The following is a 22,789-nucleotide window of genomic DNA, read 5'->3' as shown; positions in this document are numbered from 1 at the left end:
AGGATTGACTGAAAGGGGAAAGAAGGAAGATACTTATCAAGTTTGATGCTTCCCATATAAGAGAAACTACTTCAATTTCTGTGACCACCATCAGGTTGGCAAGAAGTTTCACAGCAAACGTGCTTTCCTCTGAAAAATAACAGTCTAACATTGGATAGGTGCATGTCAACAGTATGCAGGTATTCCAGAAATGTCCCTTTCCCATGCTTACATCCCAACCTCCATTAGCTCAGCATGGGAAGACTAATGAAAGCTGAACACAGAGGGTGTGGATAGAGGCACTTCACAGGCTCTCTGTTGGCTTCCCATTCAGGTAGTCCCTGGCACGCTTCACAGTGTTTTCTGCAGAGTTCACCAAGATCTTGCCAACATTTTAGTTCAAACTGCACTACCACTGTCATGGAAAATTCTGGGGTGCAGATCCAGATGTGCTTTGAACACAGGTGCTGTGGGGACAGGTAACATCTCAGGATTTGCTGTCATGCAGACCTGATGCTGGACAGTTCCTGGATGAAGTCCTGGCAGTCATCCCACAGCTGCTCCCCACAAGTTGCTTTCATCACAGAATCACAGAATCACTACAGATGGAAAAGACCTGTAAGATCATCAAGTCCAACCATCAACTAACACCACCATTATACCACCACTAACACACCCATTAAACCATGTCCCACAATGCCTCGTCCACACATTCCTTAAACACCTCCAGTGATGGTGACTCCACCACTTCCCTGGGCAGCTTATTCCAGTGTCTCACCACTCTCTCAGTAAAGAAATTTTTCCTAATATCCAGCCTGAACCTCCCCTGGCACAACTTGAGGCCATTTCCTCTTGTCCTATTGCTAGTCACTTGGGAGACGAGACCAACACCCACCTCTCTGCAACCTTCTTTCAGGTAATCATAGAGAGCGATGAAGTCTCCCCTCAGCCTCCTCTTCTCCAGGCTGAACAACCCCAGCTCCCTCAGCCGCTCCTCATCAGACTTGTGCTCCAGACCCCTCACCAGCTTCGTCGCCCTTCTCTGGACACGCTCCAGCACCTCAACGTCCTTCTTGTAGTGAGGGGCCCAAAACTGAACACAGTATTCGAGGTGCGGCCTCGCCAGCGCCGAGTACAGGGGCACGATCACCTCCCTGCTCCTGCTGGCCACACTATTTCTGATACAGGCCAGGATGCTGTTGGCCTTCTTGGCCACCTGGGCACACTGCTGGCTCATATTCAGCCGGCTGTCTACCAGCACCCCCAGGTCCTTTTCTGCAGGGGAGCTTTCCAGCCACTCGTCCCCAAACCTGTAGCGTTGCATGGGGTTGTTGTGACCCAAGTGCAGGACCCAGCACTTGGCCTTGTTGAACCTCATACAATTGGCCTCGGCCCATCGATCCAGCCTGTCCAGATCCCTCTGCAGAGCTTTCCTACCCTCGAGCAGATCAACACTCCCACCCAACTTGGTGTCATCTGCAAACTTACTGAGGAAGCACTCAGTCCCCTCATCCAGATCATCAATAAAGATATTATTAAACAAGACCAGCCCCAAAACTGAGCCCTGGGGGACTCCGCTTGTGACCAGATGCCAACTGGACTTCTTTCCATTCACCACAACTCTGTGGACTCAGCCGTCCAGCCAGTTTTTTACCCGGCGAAGAGTACACCTGTCTAAGCCACGAGTCGCCAGCTTTTCCAGGAGAATACTGTGGGAGACAGTTGTCGAAGGCTTTGCTAAGTCCAGGTAGACAACATCCACAGCCTTTCCCTCACCCACTAGGCGGGTCACCTGGTCATAGAAGGAGATCAGGTTGGTCAAGCAGGACCTGCCCTTCATGAACCCGTGCTTGCTGGGCCTGATCCCTTGGTTGTCCTGCACGTGTCCTGTGAGCACCCTCAAGATGAACCTCTCCATAATCTTCCCCAGCACCGAGGTCAAGCTGACAGGCCTGTAGTTCCCCGGATCCTCCTTCTGTCCCTTCTTGTAGATGGGCATCACGTTGGCAAGCCTCCAGTAGTCCGGGACCTCCCCTGTTAACCAGGACTGTTGATAAATGATGGAGAGTGGCTTGGCAAGCTCCTCTGCCAGCTCCCTCAGCACCCTGGGGTGGATGCTGTCAGGGCCTATAGACTTGTGAGTGTCCAGGTGGCATAGCAGGTCATTAACTGCTTCCTCCTGGATTATGGGGAGTTTATTTTGCTCTCCATCCCTGTCTTCCAGCTCAGGGAGCAGAATACCCTGAGGATACCTGGTGTGGCTATTAAAGACTGAGGCAAAGAAGGCATTAAGTACCTCAGCCTTTTCCTCATCCTTGGTGACGATGTTCCCCGCCGCATCCAGTAAAGGATGGAGATTCTCCTTGGCTCTCTTTTTGTTGTTAATCTATTTGTAAAAACATTTTTTGTTATCCCTTACGACCGTGGCCAGATTGAGCTCTAGCTGGGCTTTTGCCTTTCTAATTCCCTCTCTGCATGACCTAACAAGATCCTTGTATTCTTCTTCAGTTGCCTGCCCCTTCTTCCAAAGGTGATAAACTCTCCTTTTTTTCCTGAGTCCCAGCAAAAGCTCCCCGTTCAGCCAGGCCAGTCGTCTTCCCTGCCGGCTCTTCTTATGGCACATAGGGACTGCCTGCTCCTTCATGAGCCAGAAGGTTCCCTCACAGCTGAGAAAGAGCTGTGGGGTATGTCCCCAGATGTGCCAAGACAAGGCAGTGAAGTCACTGACATTAGGAGAGGGCTGGAGAGGGACACTGGCCCGACGTGCCGAGCCTCTGGGTGCTGGTGCAGGAGGCTTTGGCAGGGCAGGCAGAGCATGGGGGCTCAGGTGCAGGGAGGGTAATGCCCAGCCAACAAGGTTCATTACAGAGGCCAGTGCTGGGTACAGCCTGGTGAGCGCATACTTCTTAGACATGTAAAACATAGTTATAAGTGATATATGCATATATCAACAAATCCCACCTGGCCTGTATGCAGCCATTAGCATCTGGCAGTTTGCTGTGAGCACAGGTGAATAATGACTTAGGGGCATGTGCTTCAGGGAAAGGTTAAAAGGTGACTCCTGTATGGTGTAAGTGGATTAATATGACTGGACACGATGCCGGCTGCTCCTCTCACTTCTGCCGGTGTAAATCAAGAGTAACTGCACCAAAGTCAATATATGGATTAAATTCATTGCTACACAGGGGCTGAAAAGCACATGATTTTAAAAGAAAGAACATCTCGATTACAAGCTGGAGAACAGAAACGATGAAAAATGTGGCTGCTTTGCATGGCTTCCTGTGGTGCTTTATTATGGCCCTGCTCCTTCCATGCAAGCTCTATCCCAACAGGGGCCCTCGCAGACCCATCTGTGAGAAGACCTCCTACTGTCCTCCTTATTATTGCCACTACAGGGAAGCCCCATCTCTGTTCTGTGTAGCAGAGGTCCCCCCCGTGCTGACCTTGCTGCAGAGAAACGTTGGCTCCTGGGGAGATGGAAGGAGATTTAGGCAATGCAGCATTAACCATAGGCTCAGTGGCTCAAGCCCCAGTGCCTAAAACTGGAGTTATTCTACTGGTGCCAATGGAGCTGTTGAATACAGCTTGACATGATGAACAGGAATGTTATGTATCTGCCTGGCTCCCGCTGAGCGCAGCATGAAGGGTGCAAGGCTGTCACTCCAGTTTCTCTGCCGCACGGCCAAGGACAAGCTCCTGAGCTGGGCACGCATTACCCCGGGGAAGAGGCAGCTTTTCCCCTCTCCAAAATTCCTCATTTCAAGGGCTTTATGTGGCAGAGTTAATTTCTCCTACCACGCCTTTGTGTGCGCCCTGGGGCTGAGCACTAATCTTGTAGGGGGGTTTTCCAAACAACTGCCTGGCTGCACTGAAACCAGCCCCTGGCTCTCCAGCCTGCATCCTGGGGCCTACAGCGATGCAGACAGTGAGGCAGCTGGTGAAGCTGCTGAGCTCCCCCCTCAGCCACCCCCAGGCCCCTGGACAGGCTTCAGCAGAGCAACCCGGGTTCACCAAATTTGGTACACCAGGTCAGTGGTCGGCAGAGTGCTGAAAGTGTCCTCAAATCCTGTCTCACCATATTTCTGTTAAACTTTGGTGGAAGGAGAGTCCCCTTTTGGGGCTGCCAGCTCAGAAAGCCACCTGAGCACCCGGCTGCTCTGGAAACAGCACTGCTCATCACAGCCTCCCTCACTGCGGGACCAGGTGGCTCCTCTATTACCTCTCCCACATCCCCACTTCAACAGGGAGGCACCCAAATCTCTGCAGACCGTGCTGACCCATGCTAAGGCTCTCTGCCTAGCAGGCCAGTGGCTATCAGACCCCGGGGTGAGCAAGCTGGAGCCTGGTGGGGGAGTTTTAACCCTCTGTATAACCGCTGCCCTCAGCTATTTCACAGCTCGCATTCTCCACTGTACCACAGTGCTGCTGGTGACGGAGATATAAAAGCCCCAAGAGCCGCTGCCTCTTCCCTTGTCCCACTCACAGGCAGAGGGGAGGAGAGCCCACACCAACACTAGCCCTGACTAGCCCAGGCTGCCCAGCCCATGCTGCCTCCAGGGGGGCTATTAATTGCCCCCCAGCAGTGGAAGAGCCAGGGAAGAGAAGCCTTCCCTACAACCGTGTCTCCTGCCTGGTCTGGGGCAAAAATGATGTTTTGCCCCATCCCCAGTGAATGGGCAGAGCCAGTGTCAATGGTGTCAGGGACATCTGCATTGAAATTATGTAGGGAGGGAGATGCTCAGACTGTAACAGCCACTGTAAAAATTCCGATTGTGGAGTTGCCTTCCATCACATCCAGCCTTGCCGTGCAAAAGTAAATGCAAATGTACACGCAAATTAAAATGCAAATGAAAATGCAAATGTCAGGCCTCCTGGGCTGCACTCAGTCAGTGCTACAGAAATCCCTTGACCTCTCAGAAAAGTTCAGGTTGCTGCAAGTGTCCTAGTCCAGAGGAAAAAAAATATTTCTTTTCAATCTGGGTTCCTGCCTTTCCTCCCCTGTGTGTAAGAATGGCAGCTGGAATTCTTTGCACAAAAAGGCCATTTCTGCACTGTGTGCACAGCCCACTCCCAGCTTTGGTGTGTGAAGCACACACTTAGGGTCTTCCTGGTAAACAAGTGATTCGTGGATCATAATTGTGGACACTAAAACACCTTTCTCTCAGCTGCCAGCACGTAGCAGCCATTAAACTGAATGCAGGAGAGACAGTGTGCTCCCCAAACACCCACAGTGTTGTTAATAAAAGAGAAGGAAAAATAATTTAAGTCAGGAGGAAGCCTGCAGGTGAAGCGCAGGTTCAGACCCATAACTTTGCATCTTTCTTTTTTTCTAAACTAGCTTTTGCAGTCTCCATAGTAGGGCCCCAGGGCAGCTTTCCGGCCACTGATTGCAGATGGAGGCTGCAGGCATGTTCCAGATCCATGGGGGCTGCATGGGCCCAGCACCCTGTCCCAGCATGCAGGGATGTGGGCAAGAAGGAAGCCCAGGCATGCCGTCCACCTGGGACCCTGGTGCTGCTTGGGGCAGGTGTCTCTCCGAACCACCACCATCCTTGGGTGCATTTGCACCATGCCACAGCTTCTCCAGGCTTTGCTCCACACAGTCAAGCACTAAGGCAGGGACCTTGCTGGTGCCCACAGGCATTTTAAGCTAGGAGAAATGCTCCCACAAGTAACAAAGCAAACCCCTTAGCAGTCATGACTTTCATTTAGGTTTACACTCACAGGTGGAGGTGACAGATTGGGATCCAGGCTGAGTGTGCTACAGCTAATAACGTTACCTTAGATTTCTGCTAATGGCACTGACCCAAAACCACGTTGCTGTGAGTGGCTTTCTCCCTTGCCCAGTAAGAGGTCCCCTCGAGTGAAGGCAGACCGTGCTGCTTTGCAGGTGATCCTTAACACAAGTGGCATGCAAGCAGGGAAGCACACCGGTAACAAAGTGCTGGGGCAGTGCTGGGTCAGAGCATACCTGTCACAGCAGTGATTTCCTATTCATGCCACAGTGACAACGAAGTGTGGGCTGGGGTCCACACGCTCACCCGGCCTCCCACCTCTCACTGCAGCCAACAAGCCAAGTCAGTGCACGAGGAGAGGGGTCCGGGGAGTGGGGACAGGCAACACTCTGCAGCGGGTCTGCAAGCAGAGGAGGCTTGGTAGTCAGTGGGGATCCTTCAGTGTCTAATATGGTGGTTGAGTTGGATGGAGAGAGAAATTTCCTCTCTACCTTCCCACCTGCCTGAAACTTGAAGGAACTTAATCCCTTTGAGGCTTCTACCCCAGAGCCAAGTATGCTTGATGAGGGCAAAAGTTATTGGAGAGAATTGACAGAAACAAGGACAATGGGATCATACGAGCCTTGTTTCCTTAGGAAAAGAGGTAGAAGAAACAGAGAGATATAAAATAATAAAAAAATTATCCCTATCACTGCTGGGTCTCCTCAACACAGTGGTTCTCACCTGAAAGCCTCCTCTATAGTGACTGGGAAAAATACTGCAAATCAGCACGCTGCCTCCCTCCAGAAAGGTCCCACAGAGACCTGCAGTTCTCTAGCATATGCAGTACAGGACCAAAAAGAGTCATTTCTTCAGCCCTATTAAATCTTGAGACGAAGCTGATCAAGCAGCCTACCTGCTTCCATCCGTCTGTTTTCGTACACCTCTGGGCTTTCTGACATGGCGTTGTACTGCTGGAAAGGCTGGTTGCTGAAGAGATTGTCACACAAGAGGCTGCGACAGAGCTTCTTCAGGAAGCGCAGGACATAACCGATGCTGTTCACTACCAGCAGGCTCAGGAGATGCTGCTTCCCCTCAAAAGAAGCTGAAACTGGAAAGCAAGCAGGAGTAATTCAATACCTGGGGATGCACGACAGGAGGAAGAATGAGAGCAGGGGAAAAGATTTCACACAAGTATTTGTATGTCTTAAAATATTTTACATAATTACCCCACCCAAAGTACAAAACAAACTGGAGGAACTTAAGGAGCTGAATTTGTGTGACCCAGATCACCTTCCCCCTGGAGCACTGAAAGATGCTGACTAGCATGGTCAGCAGTGCAAGGATTTCTAATATATCCATCCAACTGAAAACTGTATTGTATGATTGGAAGGAGACAATTATGATACCCTGGTCTAAGGAAGGGGAAAGAAAGTGATCTGCCAATGATGGGCTATTAGGCTGACTCCAGCAATACCCAAGGTTTTAAAAGATAATGGGGAGACAAGAATTAAAGATATGGCTGTGAATGAATAAAAGGTACCAGGGTTGTACTGAAGAGAGGGCTATCAATCAGCTTCATCATGGATCTTTATTTACTGATTCAATTGCATTTATAAGCAAGGGAAGGTTGGCAGCTGTGGTCTATCTGGAATTCAGTAAAATATGAGAAATCTTTCATTAAACTGGAAATGATTGCATATGAAAGGTGGGTCAGGAGACGACAACAGGCTCTGCTGGCAGGAGACCCCGAGGACTGGGGAGGAACCGGCAGTGGTCCATGCTGGCACAAAAAGATTTTGTAAGCTAGGAGGCATTATCAATGGAGAAGAGGACTAGGAGATTGCACAGAAATGATTGGCTGATCTTGAGCTCTGCAATAATAAAAATGGGTGGGGAAAAATACTAGAAAGTACACGGCAATCCATAATTTTTTTGCAGAGGTTCAACATGACCTGATGGGAGGAGAAATTATGGGACAGGCTCACCAGATGCCCATGAGCCACCAAGGTGACACAGCAATGAAAAAGTCAGATGTATTTCAAGGAGGTGTTGAATAAAGCATTTCGAGGAGAGACAAGGGAATGTCAATTCCACTATATAAAGTCCTGGTGAAACCCAAGCTGGACTGATGGGCACACCATTCTGGTCATCCAGGCTTGAGAAGGGTGAATTCACACTTGAAGAGAGGCACAGGCAGGCCACAGAAAATTTCCCCGTGGCACTGCAGTCATCACAATCTCTGCTACATGGGGCTGTGGGAAGACACTTGCACTTCTTTCACTAATCCAGCAATCTTCCTTACAATGCAGAGAGGACCTGAAAGAAACTGTGTATTTCAGCCTAGCAGGATGAGGACTGCTCTCTAAAAATACATCTAAGATTGAACTCAAGGGTGAGAGCAGAGCAATTAAAATTCCTAGACAAAGCTGTCAGGGAATATATTTAGCCAGGAATCAAAAAGAGCATAGGTACCAGCCATGAGAGAGGTGGAGGGGTCACAACAGACACACCAGGATCAATTGTAGCAGGACACGTTCAGGTGTCAGCAGGTTTGCAGAGAGGACTACAGAATCACAGAATCACTAAGGTTGGAAAAGACCTTTAAGATTATCAAGTCCAACCATCAACCCAACACCACCATGCCCACTAAACGATGTCCCACGATGCCACGTTTACACGTTCCTTAAACACCTCCAGTGATGGTGACTCCACCTCTTCCTTGGGCAGCTTATTCCAGTGTCTCATCACTCTCTCAGTAAAGAAATTTTTCCTAATATCCAGTCTAAACCTCCCCTGGCACAACTTGAGGCCATTTCCTCTTTTTCTGTCGCTAGTCCCTTGGGAGAAGAGACCAACACCCACCTCTCTGCAACCTCCTTTCACGTAATTGTAGAGAGGAATAAGGTCTCCCCTCAGCCTCCTCTTCTCCACACTGAACAACCCCACTTCCCTCAGCCACTCCTCATAAGACTTGTGCTCCAGATGCCTCACCAGCTTCGTCACCCTTCTCTGGACATGCTCCAGCACCTCAACATCCCTCTTGTAGTGAGGGGCCCAAAGCTGAACACAGGATTCGAGGTGTTGCATGGGGTTGTTGTGACCCAAGTGCAGGACCCAGCACTTGGCCTTGTTGAACCTCATACAATTGGCCTCGGCCCATCGATCCAGCCTGTCCAGATCCCTCTGCAGACCCTTTCTACCCTCGAGCCGATCAACACTCCCGCCCAACTTGGTGTTGTCTGCAAACTTACTGAGGAAGCACTCAGTCCCCTCATCTAGATCATCAATAAAGATATTATTAAACAAGACCAGCCCCAAATCTGAGCCCTGGGAGACTCCGCTTGTGACCAGATGCCAACTGGATTTAATTCCATTCACCACGACTCTCTGGGCTCAGCCGTCCAGCCAGTTTTTTGTCCGGTGAAGAGTGCACCTGTCTAAGCCATGAGCCACCAGCTTCTCCAGGAGAATACTGTGGGAGACAGTTGTCGAAGGCTTTACTAAAGTCCAGGTAGACAACATCCACAGCCTTTCCCTCATCCCCTAGGCAGGTCACCTGGTCATAGAAGGAGATCAGGTTGGTCAAGCAGGACCTGCCCTTCATGAACCCGTGCTGGCTGGGCCTGATCCCTTGGTTGTCCTGCATGTGCCCTATGAGCACCCTCAATATGAACCTCTCCATAATCTTCCCCGGCACCGAGGTCAGGCTGACAGTCCTGTAGTTCCCCAGATCCTCCTTCTGTCCCTTCTTGTAGATGGGCGTCACGTTGGCAAGCCTCCAGTAGTCCGGGACCTCCCCTGTTAACCAGGACTGTTGATAAATGATGGAGAGTGGCTTGGCAAGCTCCTCTGCCAGCTCCCTCAGTACCCTTGGGTGGATTCCATCAGATGCCATAGAATTGTGAGCGTCCAGGTGGCACAGCAGGTCATTAACTGCTTCCTCCTGGATTATGGGGAGTTTATTTTGCTCTCCATCCCTGTCTTCCAGCTCAGGGAGCAGAATACCCTGAGGATACCTGGTGTGGCTATTAAAGACTGAGGCAAAGAAGGCAATAAGTACCTCAGCCTTTTCCTCATCCTTGTTGACTACCTGAACTCCACCACCTGGAAGGTTTTTTCCAGTCCTACAATCTCCAGTCAGTACTAATGAGTATAAATTGCAATGTTAGGCTTATAATCTTTGGGATAACTTCAGAGATTTCCTGCTGGCCTGAGCTGTTGTAAGGGATCATGCTCCACAGCTGGTTGAGCATCTGTGACGCAAGCCATGGGAAGAATGGAAAGCCCATGACAAAATCTCCCTGCTCTGCTGCTGGGTTGGGAGTGAGCCACACCATGGCTAGGAGGCCATTCGCCCCTCCTCGATGATTAGAAGAGGCATAAATTTGGGAACAATGTTGACCAGGTGCTTTTAGCTCAGGTACCTGAAGCCAAGCCAGCTCAGAGGAACTGAGACCAAGGGGTTTGGCAGGCGTGATGCACAACTTGACCGTCCTGCTTGTAATGAAAATCATATACGCAGCACAGAACCAGGCAAAAATGAAGCTTTGCACTAAATTGCTTCAGTCTTGTGTTTCTGTGAACAAATCTGGATCATTCTTAGAGTATTTCTGATGTCCCTTAGGGAAGGCACACCTGTGATTAGAGAGAACTGGAGGAGAGGGAGGAAGCAGGATTTCTATGCTGCACAGCAGGCCAGAGCCTGGGCTCCCACACAAGAGTGTCCCAATGGCACAGCTGAGCTGCTGTGGTCCCTGCAAAACTGACTGGACTTGCGGTCCTTGGCTTTGTGTTCATGCCTGACTCATCAAGGGCAGCTCATTGGAGAGCATCATTCCCGTATTCCCATCATTGTTTCATTCCCGCTGCATCCCCCTGTGCTAAAACAATGTTGTGGCACAAAACTCTTGCTGTGATTAGAAGAAAAGTTCATGTTCAGTCTGAGACCCAGGCCAGGGAGTTCAGCATGGGACATGGGAGACTCATCAGGACACAGCGAGAAGTGTCCCGGTGGGAAGATGAGGAGCTCCTGGGAAGTTCCCTCTGATCTCTGATTCTCTCTGATATATTTGTATAGTCCTGCTGTATGGGGAATTGCTGCAGGACTTGCAATTCCTACAGCTGAGAGCATATTTAGCTCATGAATTGCAGTTGGAGGACATAACAGCAGCTGAACTCTGTCAGTTTTCCTTTAGAGCAACATGTGGCAGCAACATGTGGCATGAAGCGGGCTTGCAATGCTGCTCATCCTTGTACAGCTGCATGAAAAACTCAGCCCACAGGCCTGGCCTCAGCACTGTTTCAAAGAGCGGTACGCACCGGACTCTGGAGCTAGCCCTATTCCTCCCCTGAATCACAGCTGAAATGCTCTTTGCTGATATACTTTCATCTGACACCAGGGCAATTCCTGCAGCAGCTCATTTTACAAAGGCATCAGTGATGTTCAAAGCTGGTTGCCAGCCCGCTGATGTGAGTGGGATGGCTAGGACAGTCAGGATTGGGCATCAGGTTAAGGTTTCAAGCACTTCCCAGTTGGCCACAAACCCCTCACCAAAATGCTTTACCTGACACCATCTCGCTTCCATAGCCCTGCTTGATGAGCGAGAAGACCACCTTTTGCTGGAGCGCGCAGTCGATGCAGGCCTGGACAGCCTGCTGCAGGGCTGTGGACGGTCTCTCCGGCCCAAAGTGCTCTGGGAGCTGCTGCACTTTTTTCCTGTCGAGGTACGGCCCCAGGTTTGCTTGTTTGTTGACGTAAATGCAGACTGTAGACACAAAATGCCAACAAGGTTATTACAAAATGGCCCAGAGAGCATTCTAGCAAATGCTAGCTTTATACTTTTCTGATTATTTCATGAGCTCTTCCATTCGTTGGTGAATTGCTGCCATTTGCAGCAAGGCTTCCTTGCACAGCCGGACCCATTGCCTATGTGAAGTGAGCTGAGCTGGCGCCTTTGCTGGGGGTCACAGGCGAGGATAAGCTACATGCAACTAAAGAAGCTCCTGGAAGACCCCTGTGTGTGCCTGCAGTCTCCTGTCTTGCAGACAACCTTGTACATGCAGCTGGTGACAAGAAAAAATGCCCAGGGAGTGCAGGACTAGCATGGGTGACCTTACAGCAACATATGAACTCCAGCCTGAGGTGGTTTTGTTTGTTTCTTTATTTTCTCTATGTGTTTTTAGACTAGTTCATTGAGAGGCCCTCCGAGAAGCACTGTTCTGAGCTGAGTTTTGGGAGATTTTGGTTCCTTGCTGCTTCTGACCTTAATGCAGCTGGAATTTCTGGAGTGTTACGCTGCGCTGAGCTGCACAGTGTAACACCAGAGACTCTGGTCTTTGGGAGCTTCCTGACCCCCATGTCCAATACAGCACTCTGCAAACTGCATCGCCTCAAGGAAAACTGTACATCACGTGCAGTGCTAAATCCTCATTTGGGACCACAGCCGCGTGACTGTGCCGCACAGGGGGTCTGAGAGGGACGCCCCAGCCTCTCCACAGCCAAGCCCTGCATGCCTCCTGGCATACAGCGTTCCCTGCAAAGGCGGTTTTTCTACGTGCCGTCAGGCCTGCTGGCAATAGCCAAAAAATCAGTGTTCTCCTCTTGCTAGTGTGAGCTTATTTTAAGCTTGGCTAAGGCTAACTGCATCTCAGAGGGAGCAGAGATAACGCTGTGGTAACTAAGGGCGACTAAGACACAGCCTAAAGTCAGGCTAAAGTGAGACATATTATAATAGCTGGCTGAGTGTGCTCGAGCTGTCATCTCTCAGGTAGTATAACATTATCCGCTGACAGAAATCAGATATGTGACAAAAAAACCCATCAAGCAGCATGGAGGACATGGTGACAGCTGTATAAAGTTGGAAATAATTTACAGTTTGTATCACCGTAATGAAAATCTAGTGCGACTGTCACAGCACACTTTGCTACCCCACCTCTCACTGAAAAGCAGAAGGGGCTCAAGCAGTATATCCTGGGTAAACAGAAGGATAATAGCAATCATACTTATCATTACATAGCACTTTACACCTTCCAAGTGCCAAACAAACAAAGGGATAACACACAGAAAGGCAGCAACAGCATGCATAAATTGCAGGGGGCTGTCAGGGTGCAGCTTTCCCAGCACGCCACCATGCCAAACCTCGCCAAATCTGCAGGATGTGGCTTCTGCCGTGACAAGCCACCGGTTTTGTATGGGGCTTGGCTGCAGGAGGGACTCTGCAGCCTGCAGGCAGCATGCTGGGTCCCTCGCTGGGGAGCGAGGGCCCTATGGTCCTTTTAGTGCAGATAAGGAGGTAGAAGTTGGCTTGAGCCTGCCTCCACCTCCTGCAAACCCTGCTCTGGTGGGAGCCTACATGCTTCGTAGGGAAAGTGCTGGGAGAATAGGTGCCGGCGGCACGGGGATGGGCAGACGGATGTGCGGGGCGCAGCATCCACAGAGCCTGAAATGACCCATGGAGCCTCTGCCTCTGCGGTTGCCCCAGCAATCTGGTGGGGCTGGTGGTCTCTGCCTCCCTGTCCCGCTCTGAAAGCAGCACCGGACACACCTCTCAGGGCGGTGTTATGAAACGCCACTCGACTGATGTTTGCCAAGCGTTTTGTAGTCTTAACATGTGAAGGGATAAATGAGAATAAAATATGTTATTATTGTCATTGTTGCTATGTTTAGTACCATTCTGCTACCAGAGCAGATGGAAAACTTCTCCTCTGTGCATCCCAGCTAAGAAATAATGGGATTTATGTGTTGTGTTTAGATTCTAATGTTATCTAATCCCTTTCTCTGCTGAAATCTCAGGGTAAATCAGCTGTCTTGTTGATTTTCTTCTCATTTACATCAGTTAAAAAGCATTGGCCTATGTTTCTTCTGGTAATATGAGCAAAAATAAGAATAAGGCTGTGTTTTCCCTGACTACAGTCAGAAATGACCAGGTCTGCTGTTGCTATAAGGCACTGGGATTTACATGCTGGCTAACCCGGCCTACAGTCAGACCATGGCTCCTCCGTCCTTCTCCCCACAGCTGTAACAGATGCTTCATGTTCACACTGAGGTTTAGTCTGGTCATTGCAACCCATTTGACAGCGTAAGTGTTGGATATAAAATAGCAGCATCCATGGGTCATCGATGTCCACATTTCAAGAGGAATGGATCTGAGGTCTCCACTAAACTTCACACATGGCAGTCAAAAAATAGCCTTGCAGGACATCTTTGCTTTTTGTCACTGGCCATCAGTCTAATCTACAAACACCCCATTTTCATGAGCTCTGCCTGTTCTGGGAAGTGCAGCATCTGGCTGTCAATCCATGGTTCCTGCTCACCCGTTGGCCAAGGAGCACTTGAGGCTGCATACCTGTGAGAGCCTGTGGGGTGGCTGAGTTGGGTATCGTAGCTGCATCCTGGGGGATTGAACTAATATCCGGCTCTGGTGTGCTTCTTGGTGGAGAGATTGCTAAGGGAGTCATCAGGACACGAGACTTCAGCTGCAAAAAATAACCAGTTGGGCAATGAAAATATACACAAGATATTCCAATTTTATTCTGTGTATGTCACTCCCCATCAACTCCCACTCATTAGCAATCTGCTATTGCATCACTTTCTTCAGGTCAGGAGCATCCATTCTGCTCCCGGGAGGATACTGGAACATGAAGCCTGACTGATTTGCAGCAGACAGCAATGCCTTAAGTTACAGGATGCAAATATTATGCCACCCACTGGGTAGTTATTTACACCTGAGCAAATTGGGTCTAACACTGTAACAAATCAGTGCAATAGCATTTTACAACCCATTTCATGTGGGTGTAAACAATTCTTCACAACTCAGAAACACGGGGTCTTTAACTACATCATAATTTAGGGCCAAATTCTGCTGTTGGTTACAGGGATGTAAATCTTGTGTAAATCCAGTGGCACCATGAGGCTACTTTGGGCTGACGCACGTGTAAATAAGCGCAGACCATGGTCCCTAGTGTGTTATTACCAGGCAGTAAATACAAACTGTTGCACCCAGTAGTCTTCATGACCTGCAGCCCAGCTTGGAGAAGTGAAACACGATGGGAATTTACAGTGCAATATCACTACGTCTTTACGCTGCTGGTACCTGGCAGCGTCTCACCAGTCAAGTGATGATCAGGTCCTCATAATTATAAAGGGCTGACGTGATGGATGTGACCTGAAGGTACCACTCTTGCTTTTCCTTTTGCTGCAAAGGGAAGTGGAGGGAAAGCAGAGAGCCAGGCACACAGCTGGCTAGTTTATATATTTACATATACTACACTGAGCTGTTCTTCTGGCAGGTGATTTTTTTTGTTGTTGTTTTTCAGTGGCCAAAGGTAAAAATGCTATAAGTGACGAGTGTAAGAATGAAAAGGAATTTTTAGACCTGTTAAATTTGCAGAGTATTGCTTCACTCAGAGCTTACGCCCAAGCTGGAAATAATGTACAAAGTATATTTTAGGTAGAAATGAAGCCAGACCACTAGCTACAAACCCAAACCTTGAGCAAGTCCTGGTGGAGTGTAGAGGCCATTTTGGATAAAGATTCATGTTGTCTATGACTATGATCACAACTGTCTAAAATAATGATCACTGTTTCGGTGTAATAGTAAAAACAGAAAGCTGGGGAAGGGAGAGGGAAGGCTGTTGGACTTAGTGCTATCCAAGTGATTCATTAATTGATTAATCATTAAATCTTTGGGAGTTTGGAGAATTCCCCAGTTACTGGCTTATCCCAGCAAGGTCTTCACTAAGACAGAATTCAGGGTCTCTCTTGCTTTCAGTAGCACAGTAGCCTGTGCTGGGATGGTACCCATCAAAACAAACAAAACGGCCATCTTTATTGAGATGGGTGTAATTTTTGCCTGCCAGATCTCTACCAAGCCCTTCCTGGATTTGCTCCTTCATGCAACCTAGGTTTTCCCTCAGAGCAGCCTCTGTGGAAAGATAGGCACGGTAAGCCTGGATGGAAATAAAAGCTGGCTCCTCTTCCAGGCACCCTCCCCTGCAGGGCTCTGTTCGGTGCCTGGGGCAGAGGCTGCATCCCACCTGTCTCAGAAGTGCCAGGCACCATCTCCACATGGTGCCACAGCCTCTCCTCCCCTGGGGCAGGTTAAATCCCTTTGGATTTAGCCTGAACAGGGAGAAAATATTCAATAAGTGCATCCAAGACAAACTGTGGATTTGACCTCCTGCTGTATGGCAGCTGTAGGGGACTAAGGACCCTGAGCTGGCCCCTGGCTAATGCCAGTCCTCACTTGCCTGTGTTGCCCTGTTTTTACAGGGTTGTTTTGCCTTTGGATTGGGGTCAGGAGAGACCAGCTGCAAAGTGTTGTCAGTTTGTTTTCCCAGCAATTAAAAGAAATGGGAGGAAAACAGTCTTTCAAAAATCAAGGTCCTGATCCAGTTTGGGGTTTATCCATGTGGGAAGGTGAGAAGCAGCAAGGTTTGATTTTGTTGTGTAGCAACATGTCGATGACTCACTCTTCCATGCTGAAGTGGGCTGGCACTGTGAAACTTCGGGTAGCCCTTGTGCTAGACTTCTGGGCTCTCTTTTGCTCATACATACATATGCATATATAATAAATGCATATATATGTATGTGTGTTTGTACATAGTATATGCACAGATATACAAGTATATACATTTACATAGAGATGTACATATATACTTGTGTATATATTTATGTATACATATATAATATCCTAGAATCATAGAATCATTTAGGTTGGAAAAGACCTTTAAGATCATTGAGTCCAACTGTAAATGTAACACTGCCAAGTCCACCACTAAACCATGTCCCTAAGTGCTACAACTACATGTCTTTTAAATACTTCCAGGGATGGTGACTCAACCACTTCCCTGGGCAGCCTGTTCCAGTGTTTGATAACTCTTTCAGTGAAGAAATTTTTCCTAATATCCAATCTAAACCTCCCCTGGCACAACTCGAGGCCATTTCCTCTCATATATATATAAAAAGATATATATGCACTCACTCATGCACACATCCATATAGACACTATTTTGGAGACAGAACACCTAATAACTTCTGTTTCACTTGTGTGTTGGCTCCTTATCCCCCTTACTGCCTCACAGCCCAGTGGCCCCAAACACAGGCGCACGAGTCCCCTCTCTGACCCTTGAGCCTCATGCACTGTCTGAGTGTGCGCTGCACCATCAGCCCCGTGGAGGTAGAGGTGGGACAGTGCGTGGTAGACCTCTTTCTTCACCTGTTCCCTGGCTCTTGGAGGCCCAGGCAGGCTCAAGAGCAAATAAACAGAGGGCAAGACTTGTGAAAACTCTCTAGCTTGGAAGCCCCTTCTTGGCAGTTTGCTGTTTTAGCAAACAGTTTACTGCAAACTTAATTGCAACAGTATGTGCTCTACAGCCTCTGGATACAGATAAATGCCATTTTATTAGGGGTAGCAGAGAATGCACCTTCATTAGATCAAAATAAAACAATGCCTGATTACAGGAGACAGTACACTAGCAAACACAGCTTAAATACCTTCTGGACACTGAAATGCTGAGTAGTCCCTGAATATCACTAAGTGTAGATATCCAAGTATTTAATTTAAAGATATCTTTTCTTGTACTGGTCCTTCTGTATCAAAAAGCCAACCCAACCAACCAGCTGACTGACTGAGAGCTTGGCAGTAGAGAGCAAATATGCATAGAAGTGAAAAAAAGCGATGAAGAGGGAAAGAGAGAGAGAAAAGGAGACAGAGCAGATCTGTCAGAGCACTTTGGGAAATCCTTATAGTAAGGCATTCGAATCAGCTTTTGAATATCAAATGTCATAAGTTTTAATAGGCATAGCATGAGATATAAAAGGCAATGGTTGTTTTAAAACAAGCTGTACAACCAGGCCCCCAGTCTTACTGACCTTCTACCATGGAAAAGAGATCAGAGAAAACTGATCAGAGATTTAGGGAAGAAAATAAGTGTGTCTACTTTGCCAAAGTCACAGTGCATTAGATGCAGAGAGAACTTGGGTTTTCATGCCATTGATGCCGACTGCAGGCTTATCTGAGTATGCCGTGGCCCCTGACAGGGAGGACCCTGTTGAGTCCTGGAGTTTCTCTTACCATCTGCACACCCTTTTGAAGCAGTCAGGATTCATCTAGCTGATATTTCTGCCATCCCACACCAAAGAAAACTGAAAGAGGGGGAAGAACATTTCCCAGATAGCTTTTTCTTCTTCTGAACAAGTTCTCTACCAGCTTGTATAATAAAATACACAGGAAAGAAACAAGATGAACCAAGATGCAAACTTTCCCTGTACTTTTCTTAAATGACTTAGATCATAGGTCCTCATCTTTATGGTTCCTAGTTCCCCTGTACTGGTTGTCCCTTGTCCTGACAAAGGCTGGGGTTCAACCCATCCCTGCGGGCCTGTGTCCTTCCAGCCAGGAGGACAGAGACACCTCCCGGCCACGAGAGCTTTTGCTGCTGGAGAGAAAACCACCTCCAGCCCCTGCAGATGTGCATACAAATGTGCACCAAGGTGAGCGCCGGGCCAGCCTGGTCCTGCTGTGTGGGCTTGCGATGGCTTGGCAGAAAGGTGCCATTAAACCTGCACCAGGGAAGCACAGAGCTTCGGAGCACACATTTTGGGGTCCTTGGCATTACCTCTCTGTGCATTTGGCTGCGGGCAAGGAGGGTCAGCACGAGGCAAGTCAGGGCTCAGCTTAGTCACCGGGGCAGAGAGGGGTCAGCACTGTGCTGGCAAAGGCAAAACACAGTCCAAGGTCTTTTCCACCTTTCCTTCTTTTGTCATGCAATACCTTTCTTCCACACAGCAAATGATGCACGGGAGTCTGCACGCAGCCTCCTACATCCCCTAAGTGTTTTGCAGTGAATGAGGCAGAAACCTTAAGACCATATGCAACCTTGAAATCCAAGGCTGTATCACAGGACAGGTGAATAATCAGGGAACATTAAGCTTGTCTGTGCAGTCTTGGTCCCGGTGTGTCCGAATCCTGACTGCTTATTTGTCATCATTTATAGTGACTTCTAGGGCAGCAGGGGAACCTATGCCCTGTAATGGAAATTGTCACTCCACATGCCATCCTGCACAGGGCAACTCTCGCTGCCCACCTCGCCTGGCAGGATCTTGCAAGGTCCCGTCCGCTCACCCCGGGTTGGGGCCACCTCCCCAGGCAGGGGCTGCTGCGGTGGCGGGGGGCGGTGGTTGGGTGGGACAAACTGCCCTCGGGCTACTTAGATGGGGCCATCATTGTGTTGCCCTCTGGGAGGGATGTGGTGGTCTTCACCGCAGCGCTGCCCTGTGCGCGTGTCACTCCGATGTCCTCTAACACCGTGAATACCCCCGTGATGCTAACACAGCCTTCCCTCGTACAGGCTTTCTGGGCAGCTCTTCGGGGCTGCCCCTCGCTTACAGCCAGAGAAATAAAACTGATCCACCTACTAACCAACCCCCCCCGGCTGCCAGAATAGACTTTTTCCTAACGAGATTCAGACAGTCAGAAATAATATTGTATTTAGGGAAAATGCAGCATTCTATGGCAAAGGGCTTCGGTATATCAGGTACAAAACAGTTTTTGGAAAAATAGCTGATGAAATTTTATAACCAAAGCTGTGAAAAAATAAAGAGGATAACGAGGAAAAGGACTTTGCTTGGTGGTGAAGCCTGATGAAATGTCATTTTAGGAAGACACAGATATTTGCTTTAATATCAATGAAAACAGGCAATGGGTCATCTGGCTATAAAGAGCATGTGATTAAAATGCCTGTTATTCGCATCTCGGTCAAAATAAATTTAAATCTAGGCCGTAAATTCCTAGTTTGCTAAAAATTCAGAAGTATTTTTCCATCTGTTCTGTAATAATTCAGCTATCTGGTTGCTATAAAGAATTTGGTCGACTGCCATTTGGGCTGGGAGTCATTTTTTAAAATGCATTTAAGTCTCACGGTATCTGAAAGTCATACAATTAGCGAGCTAATTAAATCAAGCTAGAGTTCCCCATCAAAAAATGTAATCTTTAACTCGCGCTGGGGAAGTGGTTTTGATGGAGAGGGGTTCACTTCAGCTGAGCGCGCAGCGTACAAAGGCGCCTCACAGAAAATGTTGCTTCGGTGTACGAATCCTATAGCGCAAATAAACAGCGCCAGGCCAGATGCCACGGATGCTACAGCTCACGAGTGTCAGCTCCAGAAACTTAAGCCATCAGTTATAAAAGGATGTCTTTTTACTCGCCGTCACTCACCAAGAAATAACATCATCCCAGATTCACTGCCAAAGGAGGGATGCTGTCGCCTCCCTGCTAAGTCCCTGGGAAGGGGGAGGAGGTGTGTGTGCTACCCAGCCAGGGGAAAAGCTTCCCTTCGGAAGAGGGGGCAACAGCAATCAAGTGCTCGGCCACCTAGGTCTGAAGCACAATGTTACCACATCATTTTGGGAAATTTAAGTCTCCCTTTTCGCTTCTCCCATTTACAAATATGTGGTGGTTGGTAAAAGGTTTTTTCACAGGTGGATGGGTGCATTTGGGGTGGAACAGAACATACTTCCCAGCATTACTTTTTTTGTCAAATTACAAATCAGATGTAAATGCCGGAGTAAGAAATGGGGGTCAGCAAGACAAGCGGGGGCCGAAGGGATGGGGTCCACCAAAACTCTGCATAGAAGGTCATTGTGGTATTTGGCAAATCACTTAATTGTCTCAGGGACTCAATTTCACCACATCTCCAAAGTATTATTATCCCAGACTAGGTTGGGTTTCATCTAAAGAGCCTAAAAGTGACATAGTTTTATTGACAATAATTCAAATTATTACTTGTAATAAATAAAGTAAAATTAATAGAATAATTAATAAATTTGTCATAACAAGTACCTCAAGTAAAACAATTCAGATGTTTCTGTCCCGGAGTTTTAACCTAATACTGAAGTGAAAAATAGTAAGTATTTCCATATCCCACATTTTACAAAACACTAGAGTATTTGCCTCAGTCTTAGGTTGGACATGCAGCTCTATTTTGGACAACCACTACAAAATTCTGTGGTAATCCTAAGAGGGACACCTGAGCCTGCTGTCAGGTTGGCTCTGCTTGGCCGGTGCTGTTACATCACTCACGTTACCAAAGTTAAGGCTTTTCAGAAGAAATGGGAAACTGCAGCTGGAACTGTTTCTTAGCCATGCAAGGTCTGTTTTCAGCACACACTGAAACACACTTCAAAATGTGCCTCCATAGCAGAGAGGGATACGGATGAAGTAGGGAGAGCATGGAGAGACATGGGAGAAGGCAGAAGATGAGGAGAAAGCATTAAGGGCAGAGGTACTGATGTCTGCTGCAGTAGGTGTTGCACAGGGGGATGCAGAGGAGTAGGGGATTCTGGAAATGGGATGCAGAGGGGTGGTGAGAAGGGCTTGCCTGGAAGAGAGAGAGGAGGGGGATGGAGGTTGGAGGATGGGAGGAAGAAGGTCTGGAAGGAGGTGAAAAGGAGGGAAGGGCAATGATAAGGGTAGCCTGCTCTAGGTAAAGCCCAAACTCAAGGAGCTGAGACATTTGGTTCCTGTGCCCAGAGCTCGGCTGGCAGCACTGTGCATGGGGCCTTGATGCCTCCTGTGAACCGGGAGAGAGACAGGGAAGAGCCAGGCAGCACCCGGGGCTGAGCCCTTCTCCAGGGAAGGCTGGGGCAGGCCCTGTGCATGCTCGTGATACTCGCTTTTCTGTTTTGACATCAGGAACTTAAGCAGCTATTATTTTCTAACAGTCAGAATTTGCCCTCCTTGTGTAACAGTCTGCGTGTCGGCACCCATTCCCATTAAAAACATGGAACAGGCACAGCAAACATGTAAGGTGCCCCTAGCTGGCTGCGGCCAGAGATGGAGAGAATAACGGAGCAATCTACTGACAACAAGACCCCTCACTACAATGTAGCTCATTTTCACTCCCCAGAATAAATTCCCCTCCCTGCAGCATCGCTGTCCCATTTTCGCCTGGTCTGAGGAGCAACGGTGGCCCCGCTCCCACCGGTGCTGAGCCCACCGGGGGTGGTACGGTGGGAGAGCCCCAGCCCGCCGGCAGCGTCTGAAGGGCTGAAGGCACTCGGGGTTTCTTTCTTTCTTTAGCCCTGCCTCCCCGCTGGGGTCGCACTGAGAGCTGGGCATGGTTTTCCCCCAAAGTGAGCAGATAAATAATCAAAACTGCCTTTCCCTCAGTGAGTGAAATCTCATTACTTTCTAAAATGTCCCTTCTTTTTCCTTTGGAAATTAGCTTTACTTTCCCCTTTTATTCCCACTTCCCCCGTATTCCTTTCCTTTTCCTTTAATCTTCTTTTCATTTTGTTTCATTTCTAATCACTGTTAGTGAGAGAGAAGAAGTGACAAATGAGAGAGAAACACTTTGCAGAAGATGTGTAGCCATCTCACACAACGCTGTGGGAGACAAGTTATTTTCAAACAATGCAAATTAAAATAATGGTAAACTTTAAAAAAATATGTTCCCTCTACTTTTCACCAGCTCAGGTAGAAGAGAAACCAACTTCTCTTACTTTTCTCTGCCGCACGCTTGCACAGCTTTGCCTCCATTTCTGCATTTCACCTGAAATTCTAGGAGAAAATGTATTAAACCCAGCAGGACGTGGGGAAGGAGTATGAAAAAACACATATCTACCTTGTACCCGGGTTTTCTCCCTCTCTTCTTTGGGATCTTCACGACTGGCAAAGCACCGGCTGGTGCCGAGTAGAGGTTGTGAACCGCCATTTTGATGGGTGCCGGCTGGAGCGGGGGCCGCCCTCGCTTCCTCCCCGCCATTCTGGGGGACTGCATCTCCCCGGGGGCCAGGCTGGCGGGCAGGCACTGGGGGTGGCTCATCTGCCCCGCGGCTGCCGATCAACCAGTACAGAGAGAAAAAAAGAAGAAAAAAGAGCTTTTTATTTATTTTTCACCTTGGGTTTTTCATCCGCAGGCAATTTTCTCGTGCTGTCATTGTCCCTGTTACCATCAGTCATAAAGCAGCAAGAAGTACGCCGCGGATGTGCGCTCCTGGGTGGGATTCACCTGACCACAGCTGGTTCAGCTTCTCCGAAACGGGACAAAATGTCATGCCCGTTTCTCTCCACTGACGGTGAATACAGTGGAGG

General features: G+C 48.6%; 1 protein-coding gene across 1 annotated transcript in view; it reads right to left on the bottom strand.

Annotated features, from left to right (window-relative positions):
* Positions 1-22,475, bottom strand: part of SCML4 (Scm polycomb group protein like 4) — a 48,402-nt gene extending 25,927 nt beyond the window's left edge. The window contains exons 1-4 of the mRNA XM_059835773.1: positions 22,320-22,475; positions 14,042-14,171; positions 11,261-11,461; positions 6,610-6,804 (exon numbers count right to left, since the gene is read on the bottom strand). Of these exons, the coding sequence (XP_059691756.1) occupies positions 6,610-6,804; positions 11,261-11,461; positions 14,042-14,171; positions 22,320-22,475 (682 nt within the window). The remainder of the gene's footprint in view (positions 1-6,609; positions 6,805-11,260; positions 11,462-14,041; positions 14,172-22,319) is intronic.
* Between the last annotated feature and the right edge of the window lie 314 nt (positions 22,476-22,789).

The sequence above is a fragment of the Gavia stellata genome, chromosome 2, assembly GCF_030936135.1.
Source record: "Gavia stellata isolate bGavSte3 chromosome 2, bGavSte3.hap2, whole genome shotgun sequence".
NCBI classification, from domain to species: domain Eukaryota; kingdom Metazoa; phylum Chordata; class Aves; order Gaviiformes; family Gaviidae; genus Gavia; species Gavia stellata.
Note: the sequence above shows the minus strand (reverse complement) of the source record. Positions and strands in the feature narration are given on the sequence as shown.